At 38.8% G+C, this 27,880-nt stretch overlaps 1 protein-coding gene across 2 annotated transcripts in view; it reads left to right on the top strand.

Moving 5' to 3' along the window:
• Positions 1 to 27,880, top strand: part of LOC131746051 (protein argonaute-3) — a 130,327-nt gene that overhangs the window by 90,585 nt on the left and 11,862 nt on the right. For both annotated transcript variants that reach the window (XM_059046998.2, XM_067011662.1), the window contains 5 exons: positions 7,991 to 8,150; positions 9,410 to 9,500; positions 13,482 to 13,676; positions 14,009 to 14,143; positions 16,488 to 16,589. In XM_059046998.2, coding sequence (XP_058902981.1) covers positions 7,991 to 8,150; positions 9,410 to 9,500; positions 13,482 to 13,676; positions 14,009 to 14,143; positions 16,488 to 16,589 — 683 coding nt within the window. The remainder of the gene's footprint in view (positions 1 to 7,990; positions 8,151 to 9,409; positions 9,501 to 13,481; positions 13,677 to 14,008; positions 14,144 to 16,487; positions 16,590 to 27,880) is intronic.

The following is a 27,880-nucleotide window of genomic DNA, read 5'->3' as shown; positions in this document are numbered from 1 at the left end:
ATGTTTGGTAGAATTCGCCATTGAAACCGTCTGGGCCTGGCACTTTCTTTTTTTGGAAAGTTGTTAATTATTGATTCAATTTTTTTAATAGGTACACAGCTATTCAGATTATCTATTTCTTCTGTGTGAGATTTGGTAGTGTCATTCAAGGAATTGGTCCACTTCATGTAAGTTAACAAATTTGTGGGCCTAAAGTTTTTCATAATATTCTTTTATTATCCTTTAAATGTCCTTGGGGCCAATGACCCTTTTTTCATTTCTGATATTAATAATTTGTGTTTTCTGTTTTTTTCTTGATTAGTCTGGCTAGAGGTTAATGAATTTCTTTGATCTTTTCAAAGAACTAGCTTTTTGGTTTCCTTGATTTTCCTCTGTTGATTTCTTATTTTCAATTTCATTGATTTCTGCTCTAATTAAGATTTTTTTCCTTCTGCTTGTTCTAGGCCTATATTGTTCTTCTTTATCGTTCTAAGGTAGAAACATAGATTATTGATTTTAGATCTTTCTTCTCTGCATTCAGTGCCATAAATTTGTCTCTTAAGTACTGCTTTCACTGTATCACACTAATTTTGGTAAATTGTATTTCATTTTCATTTAGTTCAAAATATTTTTAAATTTCTCAAGACTTTTTCTTTAATCCATGTCTCACAGAATTATGTTGTTTAATATATAGATATTTTGGGATTTCCTGGCTATCTTTCCATTGTTGATTTCTAGTTTAATTCCACTGTGGTCTTGGACCATACTTTGTATGATTTCTGTTCTTTTAAATTTGTTAAGGTGTGTTTTAGGACCATAATGTGGTCTTCCTTAATGAATGTTCCATGTGAGCTTGAGAAGAATGTGTATTCTGCTGTTATTGAATGAAGTATTTTATAAAGGACTTAGAATCGGTTGATTGATGGTACTGTTCAAGTCAGCTATTGAATGTATCCTTATCTTCTGCCTGCTGGATCTGTCAATTACTGCTGAAAGTGCATTGAAGTCTCCACTATAATAGTGGATTTGTTTGTTTCTCCTTGCAATTCTATCAGTTTTTGCCTCACTTGTTTTGGCATTCTTTTTTTTTTTTTTTTTTTTAATTGTGTGTGTGTGTGTGTGTGTGTGTGTGTGTGTGTGGTACGTGGGCCTCTCACTGTTGTGGCCTCTCCCGTTGCGGAGCACAGGCTCCAGACGCACAGGCTTAGTGGTCATGGCTCACAGGCCCAGCCACTCCGCAGCATGTGGGATCTTTCCAGACCAGAGCACGAACCCGTGTCCCCTGCATCAGCAGGCGGATTCTCAACCACTGCGCCACCAGGGAAGCCCTTGGCATTCTTTTCTTAGCTGCATACGTGTTAAAGATTGTCCTGTCTTCTTGAAGAATTGACCCTTTTATTATTATGTAATACCCCTCTTTATCCCTGATAATCTTCCTAGTTCTGAAATCTACTTTGTGTGAAAAAATACAGTGATTTTAGTTTTCTTTTTCTTGGTGTTTGCATGGCATATCTTTCTGTATCACTTTATTTTAGAATTGGTTTCTTGTAGGCAACATGTAGTTTGGGTCTTTTTTTTTTTTTTTTTTGTGGTGGGTCTTAGTTGTGGCACTCAGGCTCCTTAGTTGTGGCATGTGAACTTTTAGTTGCGGCACGCATGTGGGATCTAGTTCCCTGACCAGGGATGGAACCCGGGCCCCCTGCATTGGGAGCATGGAGTCTTAACCACTGCACCACCAGGGAAGTCCCTGGGTCTTATATTTTATCTTCCCCTCTTTTTCTCCATTTTATGGGTTTTTAAAAATAAATTTATTTATTTTATTTATTTATTTTTGGCTGCATTGGGTCTTCGTTGCTGCACGTGGGCTTTCTCTAGTTGCGGCAAGCGGGGCTACTCTTTGTTGCAGTACGCGAGTTTCTCATTGTGGTGGCTTCTCTTGTTGCGGAGCACAGGCGCTAAGTGCGCAGGCTTCAGTAAGTTGTAGCACGTGGGCTCAGTAGTTGTGGCTTGTAGACTCTAGAGTGCAGGCCCAGTAGTTGTGGTGCACAGGTTTAGTTGCTCTGCGACATGTGGGATCTTCCTGGACCAGGGCTGAAACCCATGTCCCCTTCATTGGCAGGCGGATTCTTAACCACTGCACCACCAGGGAAGCCCCTCCATTTTATGGTTTTAAACGAGCATTTTATATTAGCCTATTTTCTCTCTTAGATCAATTATACTTTTTTTTTTTTTTACTTTTAATGGTTTCCCTAGAGTTTGTAGTATATATTTATAACTAATCTGAGTTCGCTTTTGATAATTCTGTACCACTTCACAGATAGTGTAGATACCTTATAACAAAGTATTCCCAATTCCTCCCTCCCCCTTACAATATTGCTGTCATTCATTTCACCTATCCATAAGTTGTAACCACACAATATATTGTTGCTATTATTATTTTGAACAGTACCTCTTAGTTCAGTTAAGAATAAGAAAGTAACAGATTTTATTTTACTTTTATTTATTCCTTCTCTGACCTTTTTTAATATATAGATCTGGACTTCCGACCTGTATACTTCAACTTCTTTCTGAAAAATGTCTTTTATCATTTCTTTCAAGGCAAGTCTACTGTCAACAGATTCCCTTAGTTTTTTGTGGGTTTTTTTTTGCGGTACACGGGCCTTATTTTTGTTGTTGTTGTTTTGTGTGTGTGTGTGTGTGGTATGCGGGCCTCTCACTGCTGTGGCCTCTGCTGTTGCGGAGCACAGGCTCCGGACGCGCAGGCTCAGCGGCCATGGCTCACGGGCCTAGCTGCTCCGCGACATGTGGAATCTTCCCAGACCAGGGCATGAACCCATGTCCCCTGCATCGGCAGGCGGACTCTCAACTACTGTGCCACCAGGGAAGCCCCTCCCTTAGTTTTTATTTGTCGTATTTCCCCTTCACTTTTTTTTTTTTTTTTTTTTTTTTTTTTTTTTTTTTGCAGTACGCGGGCCTCTCACTGCTGCGGCCTCTCCCTTTGCGGAGCACAGGCTCCGGACGCGCAGGCTCAGCGGCCATGGCTCACGGGCCCAGCCGCTCCGCGGCATGCGGGATCTTCCCGGACCGGGGCACGAACCCGTGTCCCCTGCATCGGCAGGCGGACTCTCAACCACTGCGCCACCAGGGAAGCCCCTCCCCTTCACTTTTTAAAAAATTATTTGCTTATGTTTACTTATAAATCAAATTATCTACTCACATAGTTTCAAGTGTTAAATCATTCTGGAATTCTTATTTTCAAAAACAGCACCTTTATAGCTGTCATCCCATTTGTTTTTTTCATAGAAAAACTCTTTCATTTGCCACTTTTAAAATTTAATTTTTGTTTATTGAGTGCTGCTGCCTGTATTTCAGTTTCTTCTGTAGTCCTGCCCTGTTTTGCCAGAGCCCTGGGACCTCTACATTTGTCTCATGTTGGTGTAGGTGATGCCTTCTATAAATCAGTCACTTGGTGTCAATTTTCTTTTTTTTTTGGCCGCGCTGTGTGGCATGTGGGCTTTTAGTTCCCCGACCAGGAATCAAACCCCTTGCAGTGGAAGCGCAGAGTCTTAACCACTGGACCACCAGGGAAGTCCCAGGTGCCAAATTTTGATTGTAGTTTTCATTCCTTCTGAGGTACTGTTTTCATAGGAGTGTTCCTTAATTAACTATTTTTAAACAAGTTTTTGTGTATATGTGTGATAAAATATACATAACATAAAATTTACCATTTTAACCATCTTAAAGTACACAATTCACTGGCATTAAGTATATTCACAGCATTGTGCAACCATAACTACTGTCCACTTCCAGAACATTTTCATCATCTCAAACAGAAACTGTACCCATTAAACAGTAACACCCCATTCCCCTACCCACCAACACCTGGTAGCCTCTATTCTACTTTCTGTCTCTATGAATTTACCTATTCTAGTAACTTATATAAATGGAATCATACAATACTTATCCTTTTGTTTCTGGCTTATTTCACTTAGGGTAATGTTTTCAAGGTTTATCTGTGTTGTAGTATGTATCAGAATTTTCTTCCCCTTTTTTGTTGTAAAATATACTAATATACAAAACAAAAAATTTACCATTTTAACAAGTATACAGTTCAGTGACATTAAGTACATTCAGTGTTGTACAACCATCACCACCGTCCATCTCCAGAACTTTTTCATCATCCCTAACTGAAATTCAGCAGTAACTCCCCATCTCCCCTCCCCCAACCCCTAGAAACCTATATTCTACTTTCTGTCTCTATGAATTTGACTGAATAAATCATATAGTATTTGTCCTTTTGTGACTGTTTATCTCATTAAGCATAATGTCCTTAAGGTTTATCCATGTTATAGTATGTATCAGAATTTTCTTCCTTTTTAAGGCTGAATAATATTCCATTGTATGTATATACACATTTTGTTTATCTGTTCATCTATCAATAGGCACTTAGATTAGTTCCACCTTTGGGCTATTGTGAATAATGCTGCTTTGAACATGAGTATACAGCTCTCTGTTCCAGTCCTTCCTTTCACTTTTCTTGGGTATATTACCAGAAGTGAAATTGCTGGATTATATAATTATGTTTTAGTTTTTTTTAGCAATTGCCTGACTGTTTTGTACAGAGTCTGCACCATTTTGCATTACTGTCAGCAGTGTACAAGGTTCCAGTTTCTCCGTGTTCTTGCCAATCAATACTTATTTATTTATTTTAGCCATCCTGTTGGGTGTGAAGTAGTATTTCTTTATGGTTTTCATTTGCATTTTCCTAATGATTAGTGATGTGGAACATCTTTTCATGTGTTTACTGAACATTTGTAGATCTTCTTTGGAGAAGTGTCTATTCAAGTCCTGTGATCATTTTTATTTGGATTGTTTGGGTTTTTTCTTATTGAGTTATAGGAGTTTGTGTGTGTGGTTTTTTTGTACATGTTGTTTTTCGTTGTTTTGTTTTGTTGGTTGGTTGGTTGGTTTGTGGCCACACTGCACAGCTTGTGGGATCTTAGTTCCCCAACCAGTGATTTAACCCAGGCACTTGGCGGTGAGAGTGTGGAGTCCTAACCACTAGTCCACCAGGGAATTCCGAGGAGTCAGTGTTTAATTGTTCCTGCAGTTAATAGCTTCATCAGCTTCTGCATCTAATAAGCTGATCTTGGCTGTGATTCTCTGTATTCACCTGTTTTGGGGGTGGCAGTTTTCTCTGATGGATCTAAGACTAAGACGACAAGTCATTGATTTTCAGTTTGTTCAGCTTTTTTTGTTGTTGTGAGGATGGAAATGATGACTTCTAATCTTTTATGTGTTGGTGCTATAGCTAATGTCCAGAGTAGTATTTTTATTTTTTATTTATTTACTAATTTTTTTTTTGTGGTACGCGGGCCTCTCGCTGTTGTGGCCTCTCCCGTTGCGGAGCACAGGCTCCGGACACGCAGGCTCAGCGGCCATGGCTTACGGGCCCAGCCGCTCCGCGGCATGTGGGATCTTCCCGGACCGGGGCACGAACCCGTGTCCCCTGCATCACCAGGCGGATTCTCAACCACTGCGCCACCAGGGAAGCCCAGAGTAGTATTTTTAAAGTACAAATCTGATTTTATCCCCTTCCCTATCACCCCCACTTCAGTAGTTTTTCATTATACAATTGGTAAAATTGATACTTAAGATTATCTTCCAAGGGTTTGCATGTTCCAATCCATGACTTTTTTAAAAAAAATAAATTTATTTATTTATTTATTTTTGGCTGAGTTGGGTCCTTGTTGCTGCGCACAGGCTTTCTCTAGTTGAGGCGAGCGGGGGCTACTCTTCATTGTGGTGCGCGAGCTTCTCATTGCGGTGGCTTCTCTTGTTGCGGAGCATGGGCTCTAGGCGCGCAGGCTTCAGTGGCTTTGGCATGAGGGCTTGGTAGTTGTGGCTCACGGGCTCTAGAGCTCAGGCTCAGTAGTTGTGGCACATAGGCTTAGTTGCTCCACGGCATGTGGGATATTCCCAGATCAGGGCTTGAACCCATGTCCCCTGCATTGGCAGATGTATTCTTAACCACTGCGCCAACAGGGAAGCCCCTAATCCATGACTTCTTACCTCTTCAGAATTCATCTCACTTTATGCTGTTTTTTCCCCACAGAAACTCTTTGTTTATCCTCTTCCTTCTACCTGTATTGCTTCTCATAATCCATCTTCCACCCTTTACCAAATAAACACATATTCTTTTGAATTTTAGTTCAGACATCCCTTCCTTGGAGAAGCTTTGCCTGACCTCCCTGACAAGGTCAAATTCTCTCACTTTTACTGTCTTACAGCACCTTGTTACCACTCCTTTATGTTGTTTCACAGTTACAATGTTAAATTTGAAGTTATTTAATTAATGGCTATTTCTCTGACTAGACTATAAGCTCTGTGAGGGCAAGAACAATGTCTCTCTTGACTTAACATTGTATATCCAGAGCTTAGCACAGTACTAGCATGTATCAGGTGGCTCATTAAATATTTGTTGAATGAATTAATAAACCTTTTTAGAGGGCAACTTTTCAGTATCTATAAAAATGTTAAGTATATATATCTCTGATCCCTCGCTTCAACCTGTAGAAATTTATCCGGAAGCTATAGTTATACAACCAAATGAAAGTTAAATATACAAGGATGTTATTCATAGCATTGTTTGAAATAATGGAAACCTGGAAAAAGTTAAAAATATGTCGGTGTATGAGTAGTGATTAGATACCTTATGGCATTTAAAACCAAAGTAACTGCTGTTGTTATAAATAATAAGGGCATCTATATATTGGCATTCAGAACGTACTTTATTATTAAGTGAATATGACAAGTTACACAATAGAGTGTATAGTATATTCTCAATTTTTGTTTAAAAGTGTTTTCCGTGTGTTATATATAAGAAGTTATGTACACCAAACTCTTTATGGTAGTTACAATGACAGAGAGGGGGAGAGGAACAGGAAACAGGATAAGGAAAAAGGAACAGGATAAAAACCTTTATACAGTAATACCTCTATATTTCTAAATTAAAGTTTGGAGAATCAGATTGAAAGCTATAAGTATACTGTGATTATAACTGCATTAAAATAATGCACATGAGAACATTATTGGAAGAGAGTACAATTAAATACTAATAAGGGTTTATATATGATATTTTTCTCTGGTTTTTCGGTTATTGTGGTTATACTATTTTCATGAAGACAAAAGTATGCTTCCTTATATATGAAGAAAACAACTGGAAAAAATTATCACTAAATACTTAAGCTAATCTTCAAGGCAGTAAGTATACTTTATTTTTTAGGATTATTTTGCATATTTTATAGTTGTATATTGTAGAACACAGTTTTCAGAAATGCTGGAAACAGTTCATTCAAAAGATCTAGTTTATTTTAATTGGCTAGATATCAAGTTAAAACATTTAAGATAGACAGTATATTACTAATTGCATTTTTTTTTTTTAATTTTGGCTGCGCTGGGTCTTCATTGCAGCGGGAGGGCTTCTCTAGTTGTGGCCTGCAGATGGAGGCTCCAGAGCACATGGGCTCAGTAGTTGCAGCACACAGGATTAGTTGCCCCGTGACATGTGGGATCTTAGTTCCTCCACCAGGGATCGAACCTGCATCCCTGCATTGGAAGGCGTATTCTTAACCACTGGACCACCAGGGAAGTCCCAATAATTGCACTCTTGAATGCCCTCAAAACTCTGCACATTTATATAATCAAATAAGGCAGTATAGGGAATTCCCTGGCGGTCCAGTGGTTAGGATCCGTGCTGTCACTGCAGAGGGCTCGGGTTCAGTCCCCGGTCGGGAAATTAAAATCCCACAAGCTGTGCAGCATGGCTGAAAAAAAAAAAAAAAAAAAAGGCAGTATACTTTAAATTTTAATAACATTGTTTTAGTATTGGTGTAAGTTTTGGTATCCTATAATACAGTGATGTATTTCACAAGGGGAAACATACATAGCAGCTTAATTTTCAGTAAAATTTGCCTTTTTATAACTAGAAGTATTTGTATTTGTTCCACAGCGGAGGTGAAACGTGTTGGAGATACACTTTTGGGTATGGCTACACAGTGTGTTCAAGTCAAGAATGTAATAAAAACATCCCCTCAAACTCTCTCAAACCTGTGCCTAAAGATAAATGTTAAACTTGGAGGGATCAATAATATTCTTGTACCTCATCAAAGGTAAGATAAGCTAATCACCTAATAAAATATTAATTTCGCTCTGTATTGCCATATCTAAGACCTGTGTAAGAGACAGCTTTGATGATTCCTACCATGGGAGATAAGTAGACATTTTGGCAAAAACTTAAGAGTTTTGATTGGCAAAATTTACAAGATCCCTTTATGAAAAATCCCCTCCCATCTCCTTTTTCATTTAGTAGGCAAAGTACCTCGTCCCTGGCTAGAAAGTATTGAGAATTTTACTTATTTTTCACTGGAGAGCCCAGCTTGAAGAACTTTCTCATTGTTTGGTAGTCATCTTCAAGCTGGTGTCGTGAGGCAACTCACTCACCTAGAAAGTGAGAGAAGCCTTTCTTCCCTCCTTTAGGGGCTTTGGGTGGGGTTGGATGGGGGGGCATGTCAATTAAGTAAATCAATTAAGGAAGCCATATCAACTCCTGGCGGAGTCAGTGGGACAACAGATGTTACTGTTATATCACCATCATTCCTAAGAGCTCTTAGGAAGTATGACACATAATGACCTAGAAATAGGGTGCTGGGGAAGAGGCTGTTATTTGGGGAATTGAACAACAGGTTTCCTTTTAATAGTTGAAGTAACTAGGGCTCTAAAAAATTAAATCTCTTGTTGACACAGAAGCTCTTTTTTTCCTGTTTTTCCATACTGCCTCTATTTCCCATTCCTATTAAATATGAGATTCATAAATGACATGAATATAGAATTATATCAACAACTCCAAGAACTAAGAGTAATTTGAATCTTAAAGGATACAGTTTTAAAATAAAATGAACTGCTAGCTACTTTATGACTATTAAATGTATGTTACTCAAATTTTATACTTTTGGTCAGAGGCAGGGGAGTAGTAGAGTCCCATAATCCCTTCCAGTGTGGTTTAATGATTCTCTATCTCCTTGAGAGATTACATTGGCTGAAAATGTAAGATTAAAGAATGATTGATACAAATCAGTGGATTAATATGAGGAAGTTTATCATTTTATGCCTATTAAGAATGCTAGCAGCAGTTGACCTTTGCAACCACCAGCACCGCTGCTTAAGGCAGAAAACTTCTCTGAATACTTCACTTAATAGAGATTCATGAATTAAAGAGAATAAAGCTGTCAGTAGTTCAAGCCTATGAAGTTGTCTATAATGGACCTCCTCTGTGCTATGCCAACAACTTGCAGTTGTATTGCAGTAGTGTGAAATAGGTAAATGAATAATGAAAAAAAATGATCTAACTCTTTTTAAAACTGTGTTTAAGACCTTCTGTGTTCCAGCAACCAGTGATCTTTTTGGGAGCAGATGTCACTCATCCACCAGCTGGTGATGGGAAGAAGCCTTCTATTGCTGCTGTGAGTATCTTTAGACAGGTTTATCTTATCTAAAGTTTAGACAAAGATCAACATTTTGGTTTTAACTTTTTGAATTTTAATGACATTTTCTTTGAAACCAACTTTTATAAATATAAAGTTTTAAAAATATAAAGTTTTATAAATATATATATCTATATGTAGATCTATCCAGAGCCAACTTTCAAATGTTCTTCGGGTTTTTGAAAAGAATGATTATTCTCTAGTTTGTAGGCTGCAAGTTCTGTATATATCTATTAAAACAAGTTTATTAGTTATATTACTCAACTCTTCTGTATCCTACTTTGTCTGTTTGACCTCTTCATGCTTGTATATTTTCAGTTACTTTTTGTAATTCAGAGTTTATGTATTTCAGTAGTGTCTTTGTTACAGAAAGATGCATTACATATAAGTTTGCTGGATTGCATTTTTTCAGTATAAAATATCTTTCATCTTTGTCCAGTTTAATACTTTGCACTTGAATTCTTTATTACTGCTCCTCTTACTTTTAAAATCTGCCTGTTCTATCTTTGCCCACCTTTATATTTGTAACCTTTCTGTGTCAGTTCAAAAGTGTATTTCTTATAAACTTCATAAAGCCAGATATTTTACCCAGCTTGAAAATTGCTTGACACACCATTGTAGAGCAATTATACTCCAATAAAGATGTTTTTGTTTTTTTTTTTTTTTTTTTGTGGTATGCGGGCCTCTCACTGTTGTGGCCTCTCCCGCTGCGGAGCACAGGCTCCGGACGCACAGGCCCAGCGGCCATGGCTCACGGGCTCAGTCGCTCCGCGGCATGTGGGATCTTCCCGGACCAGGGCACGAACCCGTGTCTCCTGCATCAGCAGGCGGACTCTCAACCACTGCGCCACCAGGGAAGCCCAATAAAGATGTTTTAAAAAAGAAAGAAAGAGGGCTTCCCTGGTGGCGCAGTGGTTGAGAATCCGCCTGCCGATGTGGGGGACGCGGGTTCGTGCCCCGGTCTGGGAAGATCCCACACGTTGCGGAGCGGCTGGGCCCGTGAGCCACGGCCGCTGAGCCTGCGCATCCGGAGCCTGTGCTCTGCGATGGGAGAGGCCACAACAGTGAGAGGCCCACGTACCGCAAAAAAAAAAAAAAAAAAAAAGAAAGAAAATTGCTTGATTTTAACAAATGCCAACATTTTGAAAATGTCAACATATTTTAGGTATACTCGATAAATTTCAGAAATTAAACTGTAAGACTTTTTATATTTTTTTTCTATCATTCATTATAATCTTTATTTTTAAAAAGCTGATAAATCTTAATCTTTCTTTGAAAATATAGTAATATTAAATTTTTCACTTATTTTTCCAAAGCTCTTTTCATTAATGAAGAAAATTGACTTTTATCTATTAATAAATTATATTTCCTTGTATTCTTAATGGTATGCGTAAATTGTGTACATTTCAAGTGTCCTAGAGGTAGTATTAAGCAATCTCTGATATTCATTAAAATGTTCCTAGTGGGCTTCCCTGGTGGCGCAGTGGTTGAGAGTCCGCCTGCCAATGCAGGGGACACGGGTTCGTGCCCCAGTCTGGGAGGATCCCACATGCCGCAGAGCGGCTGGGCCCGTGAGCCATGGCTGCTGAGCCTGTGCATACGGAGCCTGTGTTCCACAACGGGAGAGGCCACAGCAGTGAGAGGCCCAAGTACCGCAAAAAAAAAAATGTTCCTAGAAAAGATAAAATAATACAAAATTTCTAAAGACTTACTTTGGATTTGCTATTTTAGGGTTGTTTTCCAAGGAATTTTAAGCACATTTAAATTCTTTTGGAGTTCTGGGTTGTCGTCCTTTTTTGCTAAATCCATTTCTACCAAATATTCACTTTCTTTTATAATTATCAGAGGTCTTGTAAATAGAATTTGATTATTTTTGCTATATATCTTCTATTCCAAAGAACTTAAAGCCTAGTGTGAGAAACAATGTAAGTAATAAATGCCATATAGTATAATAGATACTACCATGATAGTGATGTAAATTAAAATTGCAAAAATCTGGTGTGTTGAGGAATTCCAAATGCAGGGAATTGGAATGTAGTATAGCAGACTGTGAGGCTTGTAAGATTTTGTAAGGCTTTTTTTGCCATCAGAGGGAGGTATGGATTTATTTTTAGCAGTGGAAAAGAAATGGTCAGGTTCCTTTTTTTTTTTTTTTCTTAGAGAAGATTTTTAAAGGATACAATTTCATGTACCTAAAGAAGTAGACAAGTTCTAGCTCACTTTTTAAAAAACTCTTGGTTATTTTCTAATCTGACCTAAGACTGAAAAGAAATGTAAGAATTTTCCATATCTTAGTTTCTAATAAGCTGTTTAAATTACAGGAATTTAGGTACTCTTTTGAAATTGTTTTTATTTATTTTTGTTTTAATTGATGTATAATTGACATATAACATTATTTTAGTTTCAGGTGTATAACATGATTTGATATTCATATATATTGTGAAGTGATCCCTACAATGAGTCTAGTTAACATCTGTCACCATACATAGTTAACAAAAATTTTTTCTTATGGGGAAAACTTTTTTTTTTTTTTTTAATTTTGGCTGCACCGGGTCTTAGTTGTGGCACACAGGATCTTTCCTGGTGGCGCGTGGGCTCCAGAGTGCGTGGGCTCTGTAGTTGCAGCGCGAGGGCTCTCTAGTTGTGGCACCCAGGCTTAGTTACCCCAAGGCATGTTGGGATCTAAGTTCCCTGACCAGGGATCAAACTGGCGTCCCCTGAATTACAAGTGCTGAGAACTTTTAAGATTTACTCTCCTAGCAATTTTCAAATATGCAGTACAGTATTAACTGTATTCACCATGCTGTACATTACATCCCCATGGCTTATTTATTTTACATCTGGAAGTTTGTACCTTTTGAGCCATTTCACCCATACCCCCACCCCTCTGGCAACCACCAGTCTGTTCTCTATATCTGTGAACTCAGTTGGGATTTTTTGTTTGTTTTTTGTTTTTAGATTCCACATATAAGTGGCATCATATGGTATTTGTCTTTGTCTGACTTATTTCACTTAACATAATGCCCTCAGGGTCCATCCGTGTTGTCACAAATGGCAAGATTTCATTCTTTTTTATGGCTAAATGATACTGTATTGTATGTATATGCCACACTTTCTTTATTCATTCATCCATCAATGGACACTTAGGTTGTTTCCATGTCTTGGCTGTGTAAATAATGCTGCAGTGAACATGGAGGTGCAGAGTTCCATTTTTGAAGCATGACTTTGTTATAGATACTGCCCTGGAAGAAAGAGAAGCTGGAGGTAGAATAACCAGCTGGTTCTTGGCCCAGGCTCTGATCAGTGATGTGTGAACACTTTTAAATATTCTGGTTCCAGTGATCATGCTTCATTAGATCTATGAGTGACTATAGTCAAGGAGAACTTATAAGTTCATGCTTCAGAGTTCCCTCTGCTCCAAACACATAACAATATTAAGACACAGAGAGAAAAAATTATGATAGCTACTCTCAAAACCAAGATTTAAAATTTATGAAGCATAAGAGTTCTTAAGATAATGCCAAAGTCATCTTGAATATGGCTTCTGGGGTAGTTTGCTAAACTGTAAGAGCTATAAAGAGAAATCAAGAGTTTGAATGGACCCTCTTTTTTATTTATCTCCTTCCTCTATGTACATTTCTTTGTCTTTCTGTCCTTACTAATATTTAGGTTTACCAGCAACATCTGTAAATTAGAAACAAATTGTTAAATATAAACTACAGCCTACTTATGGGAAAACAGTTTTTGACCCTAGACTGGGTCTTTTATTCTGTTCTTCACTGGAATTATCTATTTTTATTACTTTCAAAATGAACTGTGATAAATAGTTAAGGTTATAATAAAATACAAATTTAAATGAAATCCTTTTCCCCTTTTTTTCAACTTTTTTGTGGTAAAATTCATATTCGTATAGCCTTGAATACCTTAATTTCTATGTTTTCTTTACCTTTTTCAACCTAGGTTGTAGGTAGTATGGATGCCCACCCAAGCAGATACTGTGCTACAGTAAGAGTTCAGAGACCCCGACAGGAGATCATCCAGGACCTTGCCTCCATGGTCCGAGAACTTCTCATTCAGTTTTATAAGTCAACACGGTTCAAACCTACTCGTATCATCTTTTATCGGGATGGTGTTTCAGAGGGGCAGTTTAGGCAGGTTGGTTGCCTGGGATTCTCATCATACTGTGGTTAAGTCAGATACTATGTTTATAATATGGTGTCTAGTTCTGAAGTTAGGAGCCTTAATTGAGAGTTCCTAAAGTCAAATTTTGATACTTCTTTAGATTTTCCCTTTTAAAATATTTACTGGATATGTAAACCTTGATCGCTAAGACCATGCTCTGATAATAGTTAAAATGGAATAGAGAAGTATAATTAGCTGTGAGGTGATGAGTTTAAGTAATTCTAAGTCTAAATCATTGTCTTACTTTGAAGTATGTATAGGAGAACAACTGACTAGATCAAATCTTTCCATTTCATCTTTTCTAGGTATTATATTATGAACTACTAGCAATTCGAGAAGCCTGTATCAGTTTGGAGAAAGACTATCAACCTGGAATAACTTACATTGTAGTTCAGAAGAGACATCACACTCGATTATTTTGTGCTGATAGGACTGAAAGGGTAATCTTACATTTATTGTAATACTATTATAAGCAAAGGTTATCTAACATAGTTCACAGAGCACTTAACAAAGGCTCTCTGCCAACAGCAGAGTTTCTGATATATAGTAGTAGGTTACAGCAAATCAGATTGATTATGAGTATAGAAGCATCAAAATAAGTTAATTTTTAACTTTCTAGAATTTCTAGTAACACTCCAAATGTTCAAAATCCCATTATACTTTTCTGTTGTTGTAAAGAAACTCATAGTTTTAAAATTGTTCTTTTTATTCATATTTTCCTTAAATGTTCAGAAGAAAAAAGGTATGTTCTATTTTTTAAATATCTTGTAAAAATTAATTTTACAAGCTGGGGACATTCTAGAGTAATTAGTGAAAATTCATGAAAACTAACTTTCATTTTCAGTGCTCTGCCCCCATCCTGCAAACCTTAGAGCAGAGAAATCTGAGGAGTACAAGGGTCAGTGTCCCCTTGGAAAAGGGGATCAATAGAAAAGACTGAAAGAAAGGAGTGTGTCGTGTCTTTGGTACATATTTGGTCTTTGATTAAACTCGTTGTGTAGCTTTGGGCAAGTAACTTTACATCTCTGTGCTGGTTTCTTCCTGAGCAAGGTTTGGATAATATTAATATTTGCCTTATTTGGGTTTTTGAAAGGATTTTTTTAAATTAAAATATGTAATGTACTTAGAATGCTGCTTGGCACATGCTAAGCACTCAGTGGATGTTACCTAGTTGTAGAGTGGTGGTAATGGTGGTAGTGATAGAGAAAAAGAGGGCATAATGGCAGGTACTGTTCTGGATATTTTTTATAAATTTAACTCATTTAACCCTCACAAACAACACTATGAGGTACTTATTATTATTATCCCCATTTTTCACGGTAGGAAACTGTGGCACATGGAGGTTCAATTGGTAGAGCTAGGACTCAAAATAGGCAATCTGGCTCCAGAGTACTCTTAATCACTGTCCTATACCACATCTGTAATAGCAGTAATGATAGTTTTATTTTGGCCTCCATGTTGTTAAAGGCCTGTGCCCCAAATTACATTTCTGTACCTAGAAAACCAAAGGTTTCTTCAAAAGTTAGATCAGGAAAACCTAAGTTAGATTTAATGATTTCTTGCAATTGATGTTTAATTGTGCCTTTCCTTCATTTGTTTGCTTCTCTTTCATCTTTGCTCTAAATCTACTAATCATAATAGATGAGAGATAATTATGAATGAGGAAATAGGCACAGAGAGGAAAATACTGTGCCCTAGATTTCATGACTAGAAACTGGAGCTCTGATATGAACCCAGGCATTCTGCCGCCTCTCTAAAGAGAATAAAGCTTTTAAATATATATATTAATTAGGAGATTTGTGTGTTAAGAATAGGCATAATTTAGTAGTTTATGAACTGTTTTCTTTATTTTGTGATTTGAAGAAGCTAGCTGGTTGGTCCACACAGATATAACTCCAGCCACCACCTGGTAACAGTCCCTCACACAGCAGAAATAATGTCTGAGTCAGTAAAAGAGTCTCTGATTTGTTAGCCTTGTAAACATCGACTTACAATTAATGATTTTGAATATGTTAGGGATAAGGAGGTAGAGATAAGTATATATAATGCATTTAAAGTATTTTATTAGGAGACTTTCATTATCAGGAGTTTCGAACTTTTTCATTTACATCATGTATTACTCAGAGAAAATCATGGTGTCTGTTTTCTTACAAGATGTTGAAACTGCTAATATGAAATAAAAGAAATAGGGCCTTTGCAGTCATTTCCATGTTTGACTCTCAGTTCTGCCCTTTATTGTATACTATTGGGCAAGTTATTTTATATTCCTGAGCTGTAGATTCCCCCCAGACAGATTATGAGGATTAGAAATAACGTATGTAAAGTACCTGGCATATAAATTGTTAACAAATGGTGACTCTAGTTGATGCTGTTGTCAGCATTCTTTCCCTCTAAAAATATAGGGTTCTCTGAGAAAAATTCTAATTTTCATAAAACTGTACATTCAAGTGTACCTGCTCTGCACAGATGTCATAAATTGGAGCACTTAAAGTAACTTTAAAAAAAAAATTTTTTTTTAAGTTTTCTACCCATATTGTGATCAACTACAAGCTAAGCATCAGTAGAGACTAATAACTTTGTTATCAGCTTTCACTTTCAGCAACATTTAAGAATAGGAACTAGGACTAGAATAAGGTCTGCTCTTAATGCCTGCTTAAGTAATATTTCAAGCTGAAAGTAGTGAAACATGGGATCAGTGTATGTATTTATATCTTTTTAAAAGTACTTTCAGACACATTCTTTACCTTTGTCTTGTTTGTTTAAACTTTGACCAAACAAATCTAGGTCGGAAGAAGTGGCAATATCCCAGCTGGAACAACAGTTGATACAGACATTACGCACCCATATGAGTTTGATTTTTATCTCTGTAGCCATGCTGGAATACAGGTAAGCCTATACTTTGGGTGAAATGTTTTTATTCAGAGACTTTTGTTCTTAGGCATATTTTTTTAATCTCAGAAAGAAGAGAAAGAAATATTCTTCTCTGCACTTCAGATTGTTTCCACATGAAATTAGATGAAACTTTCAGTAACTAAATCATATCCCCTTGAGAGGGACTTATTTCTACGGAAGTACCAGAATATAAATATTTTAATAGAAGACATCTCCCTAAACTATGTCCTTAATTTAATGTAAAACTTCAAAAAAATCTAAAATACCTGATTGTTCCTTTGATATATTCTTTTTGATAATAATACTTCATAGAAAACTGTGACATTTACTGGCAGATATTGAGCATGTGAGAGTTTAGTTGTAGAATTACAGCTTTAAGTTTCAGTTAAATAATTCTAAGTCTTTTCTTATTTTCAGAAAATCTTTTTGTTAATTTGTTAGCTATACTTAGTAAAACATAAGCTGTAATTCAGTGCTTCTCAAACTTTTCAGCAGCAGAGAGTGAATCCACATTCGCAGGATATCTGAGAGAATGTAGCCCAAAACTATTTTAGTTTACTTGCTGTTGACTAAAATAGAAATTTCAGGAGGATGTACCTAACTGTATATCTGAATCTTAAAGCTTTATATGTCCCACATACAGTAACCCCAGTTGAACTCTTAGGGCTTTAAAATTATTGTCCTTCTCATTTATATATGTTCTTATAACTGCTTCTGTTTACAATCAGTGTGCTACATTTTCATGGTGGGTGGTAACAGTCAGCAAAACAAAGTTAAAAGTACCTTCTGAGGGCTTCCCTGGTGGCACAGTGGTTGAGAATCTGCCTGCTAATTGCAGGGGACATGGGTTAGAGCCCTGGTCTGGGAAGATCCCACATGCCGCGGAGCAGCTAGGCCCGTGAGCCACAACTACTGAGCCTGCGCTAATGGAGCCTGTGCTCCGCAACAAGAGAGGCTGCGATAGTGAGAGGCCCGCGCACCGCGATGAAGCGTGGCCCCCGCTTGCCACAACTAGAGAAAGCCCTTGCACGGAAACAAAGACCCAACACAGCCAAAAATAAATAAATAAACAAATGTGGGGTTTAAAAACAAATTATTTTTTTAAAAAGTACCTTCTGAGATAAAATCTGTTATCATTCAAGTACATATTTTAACCTTAAGTTTCTCTCCATGTATCCCAAGGAACCCTACTGCTATGACTTTTTAGTAAGTATAATGGAGGGGGGAAAAGATTCTCTATTCATGTAAATTTTAGAAATGCTGGTCAAACAGATTGTTTTTTTACTCTAGAACTTTTGGATACCATTGATATGCAAATGGTTATTATGAATTTTCAAGACAGGACTATTTCTTGAATGTATTTAACCAGAAACTTTAGGGACCAATATTTTGGGGGGACACCAAATTGAGACTTTGCTCTAGTCAGCAAATAACCAGGAATATTTCACAGGGACTTTCTGGGCTTTCTCTAGTTGCAGTGAGCAGGGGCTACTCTTCCTTGCAGTGTGCGGGCTTCTTATTGCCATGGCTTCTCTTGTTGCAGAGCACAGCCTTTAGGCATGCGGGCTTCAGTAGTTGCAGCATGCAAGCTCAGTAGTTGCAGCACACGGGCCCTAGAGTGCATGAGCTTCAGTAGTTGCAGCACATGGGCTCAGTAGTTGCAGTGCACGGGCTCTAGGGCACATGGGCTTCCGTAGTTGTGGCACATGGCTCAATAGTTGTGTCTCACGGGCTCTAGAGCACAGACTCAGTAGTTGTGGTGCACGGGCTTAGTTGCTCCATGGCATGTGGGATCTTCCCAGACCGGGGATCGAACCCATGTCCCCTGCATTGGCAGGCAGATTCTGAACCACTGTGCCACCAGGGAAATCCCCAAAGACCGTTCTTTACATGTCTTCCCAGCTTTATTAGACTTTTCAAACTTCTCTGAGATCAAAAGGAGGAGTCTTATTTTTTAACAGCTAAAATTAAAATCGAATCATTCCTAACCAGCATGAGATAATTTTTTTGTATCACTACTTTTAACTTTACCAGTGAACTACAGATCCTTTAACAACGTTTTGGCCAAATTCTGTAACTTCTTGACATTTTTGTTGGTCATATTGGTGTTTATAGCTTAGTTCCATTTCCTCCCCTCCCCATTTTATTTTGAGATAAAATTCCCATTCATTTTTAAAACTTAAATTTACAAATAAAATTAAAGCTTGGATTTTCCCTTCTACTCTCCACCTGCCCAAGACAGGCTCTTAGAGCTTTGGTCCCAGTGTTTTGAGTATGGGAGGGGACCATGGCCTGCCTCTGAGATACCTCCTTCCCCTCTTCCTTCTAGGACTCTAACTCATCTGGTACTGCTGACTGCCAGAATGTCAGTGGGGAGATGACATCAGCCTTTCTCTAGTTCATTCTGATTCTTTCTAATCCCTTAGCCTCCATGGAGCTGAGGACCCTCAAAGGGCAGCAGTGTCCTTCTTTAGCCCCATCTGTGGTATAGACCCCAGCCCCTTCTTTAGGTTAGATATCCCATTGCATGGCTTCATGGCCCCTCCTTCTCTACTCAACTTCATTTTTTTAGACTTCCAGAACTGCTTCCAAGAGCTCTTATCACTCTAGCTGTATGGAGTTGGGAGAGTGGGCCTATGGACTCTGAGCTCAGGAATAATCCAGTTGGGGAATGAGATGGTATAGTGTCTCCCTTTCTAACAGGCTCTCATCTTTACAACTGATTCTCTTGGAGTGCCCCTTACATGTCTTCAGGGGAGAGAGAGTGCCTTTCCTCACAACTGAAATTCTGTATTTTCACAAAACTCTCAATCTCTTCCTATATTGAGAGGATAGGGGTAAGATGAGAAGAGGCCAGAGCCCGGGATTTGATGGTAAGACCTGTCCTGAACTGTCTCCTCTCGGTGAGCCCTTGAGGGAAGGTAGCTGACTCCAAAGGTTGGTAGCTCTTTAGAATGTAAGATGCTTAGCACCTTTCGTCCCGTGCTTTGGACCTTAGTTGAAATTCTAGGACAGCAGGGAAAAAAAATCTTACTTACCATACTGTTAGAAACACATTAACTGGGTGGAGCATATGACCCCTCTGACCCTCCAAAGGAAATTCTTCTGAAGACATAAATGTACCTGTTGAGGAGTGGGCAGCGTCCTAAATTATAACTTCCTAGTATGAATCTCCAAAACTTCGAAGATGTCCTTCACTGTGATTTAACATTCCTTTGACTCCACTTTAATTAGCTCTCTCTACCATTTTCTGTGGGTTCCTAACTTGGTCTGTTGCCCCAACACTCAGCACATGACCCCTTCCTTTTTTCTCACTAAGAAATTATATTGTCAGTCATGCCTACTTTCTTCCCTCCTTTCCCATGGGAAAAAGGGTCAACCTGTAGGATTGTTCTTATTCGCTCTTGCCCGCCCTAAGTTGGCATTAGTTCACCAGTTATCCTGTTTCGTATATCTTCAGTCTCTTTTAAGCTTCTGATTCCATTCCCTTAGCTTATAGTTATCCCCGTCCTAAAATACAGTTCCTTGCTCCTGCTGTTCTCCTTTAACGTACTGTCTTTCTACCATTTGTCACCAAACTGTTCTTAAAAGGATAGCCGAAACACACTCACCAAAATGGCTGAAATTTTAAAAGACAAACAGTATTAAGGATATAGAGCAACTGAAACTCTTATACTCTCCTGTTAAGAGTGTAAATTAGTGTGAACATTTTTTAAAATTGACTGGCATTATCTACTAAACTTAAATATATGTATGCTCTATGGCCAGGATTTCCACTCCAAGATAGCCAACAGAAATGCATATCTATGTTCACCAAAAGATAGTACGTTAATATTCATAGTAGCACTGGTCATAATGGTCAATACAAAAACTATCAGTAAAAACAGTTCAAATGCCCATGATCAGTAGGTTGGATAAATAACTATTCAAATGTGATTTATACGACAGTAAGAATGATACAACGGTATGTATGAATTTCGCAATGTCAAATCAAAGAAGCTAGACCCAAAGGGTACATACATTATAAACTTCAAAAACAAGCGAAACTAATCTATGATGTTAAAAGTCAAGTTACAGGGAGCAGGGTGGTAGGTAGGGTAGTGACCCTGAGAGGGCACAAAGGAGCTTTGTGGTTGCAGTTAACGTTTAGTTTCTTGATTCGGGTGCTGGTTTCATGAGTATATTCTCTTTGTGAACAATTCATCAGTCTACATGTATGGAACATTAATTTTTCTCTATATATATTTACTTCTATAAAAGGTTTACATTAAGAACAAAAAAGTCTACACTTATTTCCTCTTCAACTTATAGCAAACTGCCTTCTACCCCATTGTTATTGCTCCTTGGTCTCTGTAACTTCTGACTCTATTATAATCATGGCACTCATCAAAACCATCTACCATTTGGCTTCTACTACACATTTTATCCTACCTGTCATCTTACCCTTCTGTTTTTTCTAGGTTTGGTTCTTCTTCCACCCACCTTTTAAAATTTTAAGTTCAGGGAATTCCCTGGCGGTCCAGTGGCTAGGACTCAGCTCTTTTACTGCTGTAGGCCTGGGTGCAATCCCTGGTCAGGGAATTAAGATCTTGCAGGCTGTGCAGTGCAGCAAAAAAAAAAAAAATTTAAGTTCAAGTAATATTTATGACTTTGAAATCTCTTTTTACAGATACAACTTTTCTCCTGATTTCTAGATCTTGAAGTTATTTTTGTTGTTGTTGTTGTTTTGTTTTTTTTGTGTGTGTGTGGTATGTGGGCCTCTCACGGCTGTGGCCTCTCCCGTTGCGGAGCACAGGCTCCAGACGTGCAGGCTCAGCGGCCATGGCTCACGGGCCCAGCCGCTCCGCGACATGTGGGATCTTCCCGGATTGGGGCACGAACCCGTGTTCCCTGCATCAGCAGGCGGACTCTCAACCACTGCGCCACCGGAGAAGCCCTTGAAGTTATTTTTGATTGCACCCTCTCACCTGCCACCCTTATCTAATGGACCCTGAACTCTACAGAATCTATCTTCTCAGTCTAAGACCTATCTCTTATTCTTTTCTTTCTTTTTTGGCTGTGTTGGGTCTTCGTTGCTGTGCGTGGGCTTTCTCTACTTGCGGCAAGTGGGGGCTACTCTTCGTTGCAGTGCACAGGCTTTTCATTGTCGTGGCTTCTCGTTGTGTGGCATGGGCTCTAGGCACGTGGGCTCAGTAGTTGTGGCTCACGGGCTCTAGAGCGCAGCCTCAGTAGTTGTGGCACACGGGCTTAGTTGCTCCGTGGCACGTGGGATCTTCCCAAGCCACAAATCGAACCTGTGTCCCCTGCATTGGCAAGTGAATTCTTAACCACTGTGCCACCAGGGAAGCCCCTATCTCTCTCTCTCTCTCTTTTTTTTTTTTTTTGCGGTACGTGGGCCTCTCACTGTTGTGGCCTCTCCCGTTGCGGAGCACAGGCTCTGGGCACGCAGGCTCAGCAGCCATGGCTCATGGGCCTAGCTGCTCCACAGCATGTGGGATCTTCCTGGACCGGTGCACGAACCCATGTGCCCTGCATCGGCAGGCGGACTCTCAACCACTGCGCCACCAGGGAAGCCCAGCCCCTATCTCTTATTCTTATCCTCACCTCCCCTGCTTAGTTCAAGTTCTCATTATTACTTTCCTATATAATTACATGATGATCCTGGGTGCCCTCATTTAGTCTGTTCTCATTAGAGTAATTAAAACAGCTAAGATCCAGACTTCCCTGGTGGCGCAATGGTTAAGAATCTGCCTGCCAATGCAGGGGACATGGGTTCGAGCCCTGGTCCAGGAGGATCCCACATGGCGCAGAGCAACAACGACCGTGTGCCACAACTACTGAGTGCGCTCTAGAGCTCGCAAGCCACAACTACTGAAGCCTGTGCGCCTAGAGCCTGTGCTCCACAACAAGAGAAGCCACCACACTGAGTAGCCTGCGCACCACAATGAAGAGTAGCCCCTGCTCGCCGCAACAAGAGAAAGCCCACAGTGCAGCAACGAAGACCCAACCATAAATATATTTTTTTTTAAAAAAAAAAGCTAACATCCTATCATTCATCTATTTAGTGCTTCACATCCATTGAAGGTGAAGTCTCATTTTCCTAGGACAACCTATAGACTCAATCCTTATATCCACTATACTGCTCCCTTCACTGCTGCTATACTTCAGTCTCTGTTTCTCGCTCTTTTTTTTAAAAACATCTTTATTGGAGTATAATTGCTTTACAATGGTGTGTTAGTTTCTGCTTTACAACAAAGTGAATCAGTTATATATATACATATGTTCCCATATCTCTTCCCTCTTGCATCTCCCTCCCTCCCTCCATCCCTCCCTATCCCACCCCTCTAGGTGGTCACAAACCACCTAGCTGATCTCCCTGTGCCATGTGGCTGCTTCCCACTAGCTATCCACCCTACGTTTGGTAGTGTATATATGTCCATGCCACTCTCTCTCTTCAGCTTACCCTTCCCCCTCCCCATATCCTCAAGTCCATGCTCTACTAGGTCTGTGTTTTATTCCCACCCTACCTCGAGGCTCTTCATGACATTTTTTTTCTTAGATTCCATATATATGTGTTAGCATACGGTATTTGTTTTTCTCCTTCTGACTTACTTCACTCTGTGTGACAGACTCCAGGTCCATCCACCTCAGTACAAATAACTCAATTTCGTTTCTTTTTATGGCTGAGTAATATTCCATTGTATATATGAGCCACATCTTCTTTATCCATTCATCTGTTAATGGACACTTAGGTTGCTTCCATGTCCTGGCTATTGTAAATAGAGCTGCAATGAACATCTTGGTATATGACTCTTTTGAATTATGGTTTTCTCAGGGTATATGCCCAGTAGTGGTATTGCTAGGTCATATGGTAGTTCTATTTGTAGTTTTTTGTTTTTTTGTGGGTTTTTTTTGTGGTAGGCAGGCCTCTCACTGTTGTGGCCTCTCCCGTTGCGGAGCACAGGCTCTGGACGTGCAGGCTCAGTGGCCATGGCTCACGGGCCCAGCTGCTCCGCGGCATGTGGGATCTTCCCAGACCAGGACACGAACCCGTGTCCCCTGCATCGGCAGGCGGATTCTCAACCACTGCGCCACCAGGGAAGCCCTATTTGTAGTTTTTTAAGGAACCTCCATACTGTTCTCCATAGTGGCTGTATCAATTTACATTCCCACCAACAGTGCAAGAGTGTTCCCTTTTCTCCACACCCTCTCCAGCATTTATTGTTTCTAGATTTTTTGATGATGGCCATTCTGACTGGTGTGAGATGATATCTCATTGTAGTTTTGATTTGCATTTATCTAATGATTAATGATGTTGAGCATTCTTCGATGTGTTTGTTGGCAATCTGTATATCTTCTTTGGAGAAATGTCTGTTTAGGTCTTCTGCCCATTTTTGGATTGGGTTGTTTGTTTTTTTGTTATTGAGCTGCATGAGCTGCTTGTAAATTTTGGAGATTAATCCTTTGTCAGTTGCTTCATTTGCAACTATTTTCTCCCATTCTGAGGGTTGTCTTTTGGTCTTGTTTATGGTATCCTTTGCTGTGCAAAAGATTTTAAGTTTCATTAGGTCCCATTTGTTTATTTTTGTTTTTATTTCCATCTCTCTAGGAGGTGGGTCAAAAAGGATCTTGCCGTGATTTATGTCACAGAGTGTTCTGCCTATGTTTTCCTCTAAGAGTTTGATAGTGTCTGGCCTTACATTTAGGTCTTTAACCCATTTTGAGTTTATTTTTGTGTATGGTGTTAGGGAGTGTTCTAATTTCATACTTTTACATGTACCTGTCCAGATTTCCCAGCACCACTTATTGAAGAGGCTGTCTTTTCTCCACTGTATATTCTTGCCTCCTTTATCAAAGATAAGGTGACCATATGTGCGTGGGTTTATCTCTGGGCTTTCTTTCCTGTTCCATTGATATATATTTCTGTTTTTGTGCCAGTACCATACTGTCTTGATTACTGTAGCTTTGTAATATAGTCTGAAGTCAGGGAGCTCCATTTTTCATTCTCAAGATTGCTTTGGCTATTTGGGGTCTTTTGTGTTTCCATACAAATTGTGAAATTTTTTGTTCTAGTTCTGTAAAAAATGCCAGTGGTAGTTTGATAGGGATTGCATTGAATCTGTTGATTGCTTTAGGCAGTAGAGTCATTTTCACAATGTTGATTCTTCCAATCCAAGAACATGGTATATCTCTCCATCTATATGTATCATCTTTAATTTCTTTCATCAGTGTCTTATAATTTTCTGCATACAGGTCTTCTGTCTCCTTAGGTAGGTTTATTCCTACATATTTTATTCTTTTTGTTGCAGTGGTAAATGGGAGTGTTTTCTTAATTTCACTCTCAGATTTTTCATCATTAGTGTATAAGAATGCCAGAGATTTCTGTGCATTAATTTTGTATCCTGCTACTTTACCAAATTCATTGATTAGCTCTAGTAGTTTTCTAGTAGCATCTTTAGGATTCTCTATGTATAGTATCATGTCATCTGCAAACAGTGACAGCTTTACTTCTTCTTTTCTGATTTGTATTCCTTTTATTTCTTTTTCTTCTCTGATTGCTGTGGCTAGAACTTCCAAAACTATGTTGAATAAGAGTGGTGAGAGTGGGCAACCTTGTCTTGTTCCTGATCTTAGTGGAAATGGTTTCAGTTTTTCACCATTGAGAACAATGCTGGCTGTGGGTTCGTCATATATGGACTTTATTATGTTGAGGAAAGTTCCCTCTATGCCTACTTTCTGCAGGGTTTTTATCATAAATTGGTGTTGAATTTTGTCAAAAGCTTTCTCTGCATCTATTGAGATGATCATATGGTTTTTTGCCTTCAGTTTGTTGATATGGTGTATCACGTTGATTGATTTGCATATATTGAAGAATTCTTGCATTCCTGGAATAAACCCCACTTGATCATGGTGTATGATCCTTTTAGTGTGCTGTTGGATTCTGTTTGCTAGTATTTTGTTGAGGATTTTTGCATCTATGTTCATCAGTGATATTGGCCTGTCATTTTCTTTCTTTGTGACGTCTTTGTCAGGTTTTGGTATCAGGGTGATGGTGGCCTCGTAGAATGAGTTTGGGAGTGTTCCTCCCTCTGCTGTCTTTTGGAAGAGCTTGAGAAGGATAGGTGTTAGCTCTTCTCTAAATGTTTGATAGAATTCGCCTGTGAAGCCATCTGGTCCTGGGCTTTTGTTTGTTGGAAGATTTTTAATCACAGTTTCAATTTCAGTGCTTGTGATTGGTCTGTTCATATTTTCTATTTCTTCCTGGTTCAGTCTCAGCAGGTTGTGTATTTATAAGAATTTGTCCTTTTCTTCCAGGTTGTCCATTTTATTGGCATAGAGTTGCTTGTAGTAATCTCTCATAATCTTTTGTATTTCTGCAGTGTCCGTTGTTACTTCTCCTTTTTCATTTCTAATTCTATTGATTTGAGTCTTCTCCCTTTTTTTCTTGATGAGTCTGGCTAATGGTTTATCAATTTTGTTTACCTTCTCAAAGAACCAGCTTTTAGTTTTATTGATCTTTGCTATTTTTTCCTTCATTTCTTTTTCATTTATTTCTGATATGATCTTTATGATTTCTTTCCTTCTGATAAATTTGGGGGTTTTTTGTTCTTCTTTCTCTAATTGCTTAGGTGCAAGGTTAGGTTGTTTATTTGAAATGTTTCCTGTTTCTTAAGGTAGGATTGTATTGCTATAAACTTCCCTCTTAGAACTGCTTTTGCTGCATCCCATAGGTTTTGGGTTGTTGTGTCTCCATTGTCATTTGTTTCTAGGTATTTTTTTTGTTTTTGGGGTGGGGTACGCGGGCCTCTCACTGCTGTGGCCTCTCCCACTGCGGAGCACAGGCTCCAGACGCACAGGCTCAGTGGCCATGGCTCACAGGCCCAGCCACTCCACGGCGTGTGGGATCTTCCCAGACCGGGACACGAACCCGTGTCCCCTGCATCGGCAGGCGGATTCTCAACCACTACACCACCAGGGAAGCCCCTCTAGGTATTTTTTGATTTCCTCTTTGACTTCTTCAGTGATCACTTCGTTATTAAGTAGTGTATTGTTTAGCCTCCATGTGTTTGTATTTTTTACAGATCTTTTTCTGTAATTCATATCTAGTCTCATAGCGTTGTAGTCGGAAAAGATACTTGATACAATTTCAATTTTCTTAAATTTACCAAGGCTAGATTTGTGACCCAAGATATGATCTATCCTGGAGAATGTTCCATGAGCACTTGAGAAAAATGTGTATTCTGTTGTTTTTGGATGGAATGTCCTATAAATATCAATTAAGTCCATCTTCTGTAATGTATCATTTAAAGCTTATGTTTCCTTATTTATTTTCATTTTGGATGATCTCTCCATTGGTGAAAGTGGGGTGTTAAAGTCCCCTACTATGATTGTGTTACTGTCGATTTCCCCTTTTATTGTTGTTAGTATTTGCCTTATGTATTGAGGTGCTCCTATGTTGGGTGCATAAATATTTACAATTGTTATATCTTCTTCATGGATCAATCCCTTGATCATTATGTAGTGTCCTTCTTTGTCTCCTGTAACAGTCTTTATTTTAAAGTCTATTTTGTCTGATATGAGAATTGCTACTCCAGCTTTCTTCTGATTTCCATTTGCATGGAATATCTTTTTCCATCCCCTCACTTTCAGTCTGTGTGTGTCCCTAGGTCTAAAGTGGGTCTCTTGTAGGCAGCATATATATGGGTCTTGTTTTTGTATCCATTCAGCCAGTCTGTGTCTTTTGGTGGGAGCATTTAATCCATTTACATTGAAGGTAATTATTGATATGTATGTTCTTATTACCATTTACTTAATTGTTTTGGGTTTGTTCTTATAGGTCTTTTCCTTCTGTTGTGTTTCTTGCCTAGAGAAGTTCCTTTAGAATTTGTTGTAAAGCTGGTTTGGTGATGCTGAACTCTCTCAGCTTTTGCTTGTCTGTAAAGGTTTTAATTTCTCCATCAAATCTGAATGAGATCCTTGCTGGGTAGAGTAATCTTGGTTGTAGGTTTTTCTCCTTCATCACTTTAAATATGTCCTGCCACCCCCTTCTGGTTTGCAGAGTTTCTGCTGAAAGATCAGCTGTTAATCTTATGGGAATTCCCCTGTGTGTTATTTGTTGTTTTTCCCTTGCTGCTTTTAATGTTTTCTTTGTATTTAAGTTTTGATAGTTTGATTAATATTTTTCTTGGCGTGTTTCTCCTTGAATTTATCCTGTATGGGACTCTCTGTGCTTCCTGGACTTGATTAACTATTTCCTTTCCCATATTAGGGAAGTTTTCAACTAT

The sequence above is a fragment of the Kogia breviceps genome, chromosome 1, assembly GCF_026419965.1.
Source record: "Kogia breviceps isolate mKogBre1 chromosome 1, mKogBre1 haplotype 1, whole genome shotgun sequence".
In the NCBI taxonomy this organism is placed as follows: Eukaryota; Metazoa; Chordata; class Mammalia; order Artiodactyla; family Physeteridae; genus Kogia; species Kogia breviceps.
This window is presented reverse-complemented; position numbering and strand designations above follow the sequence as displayed.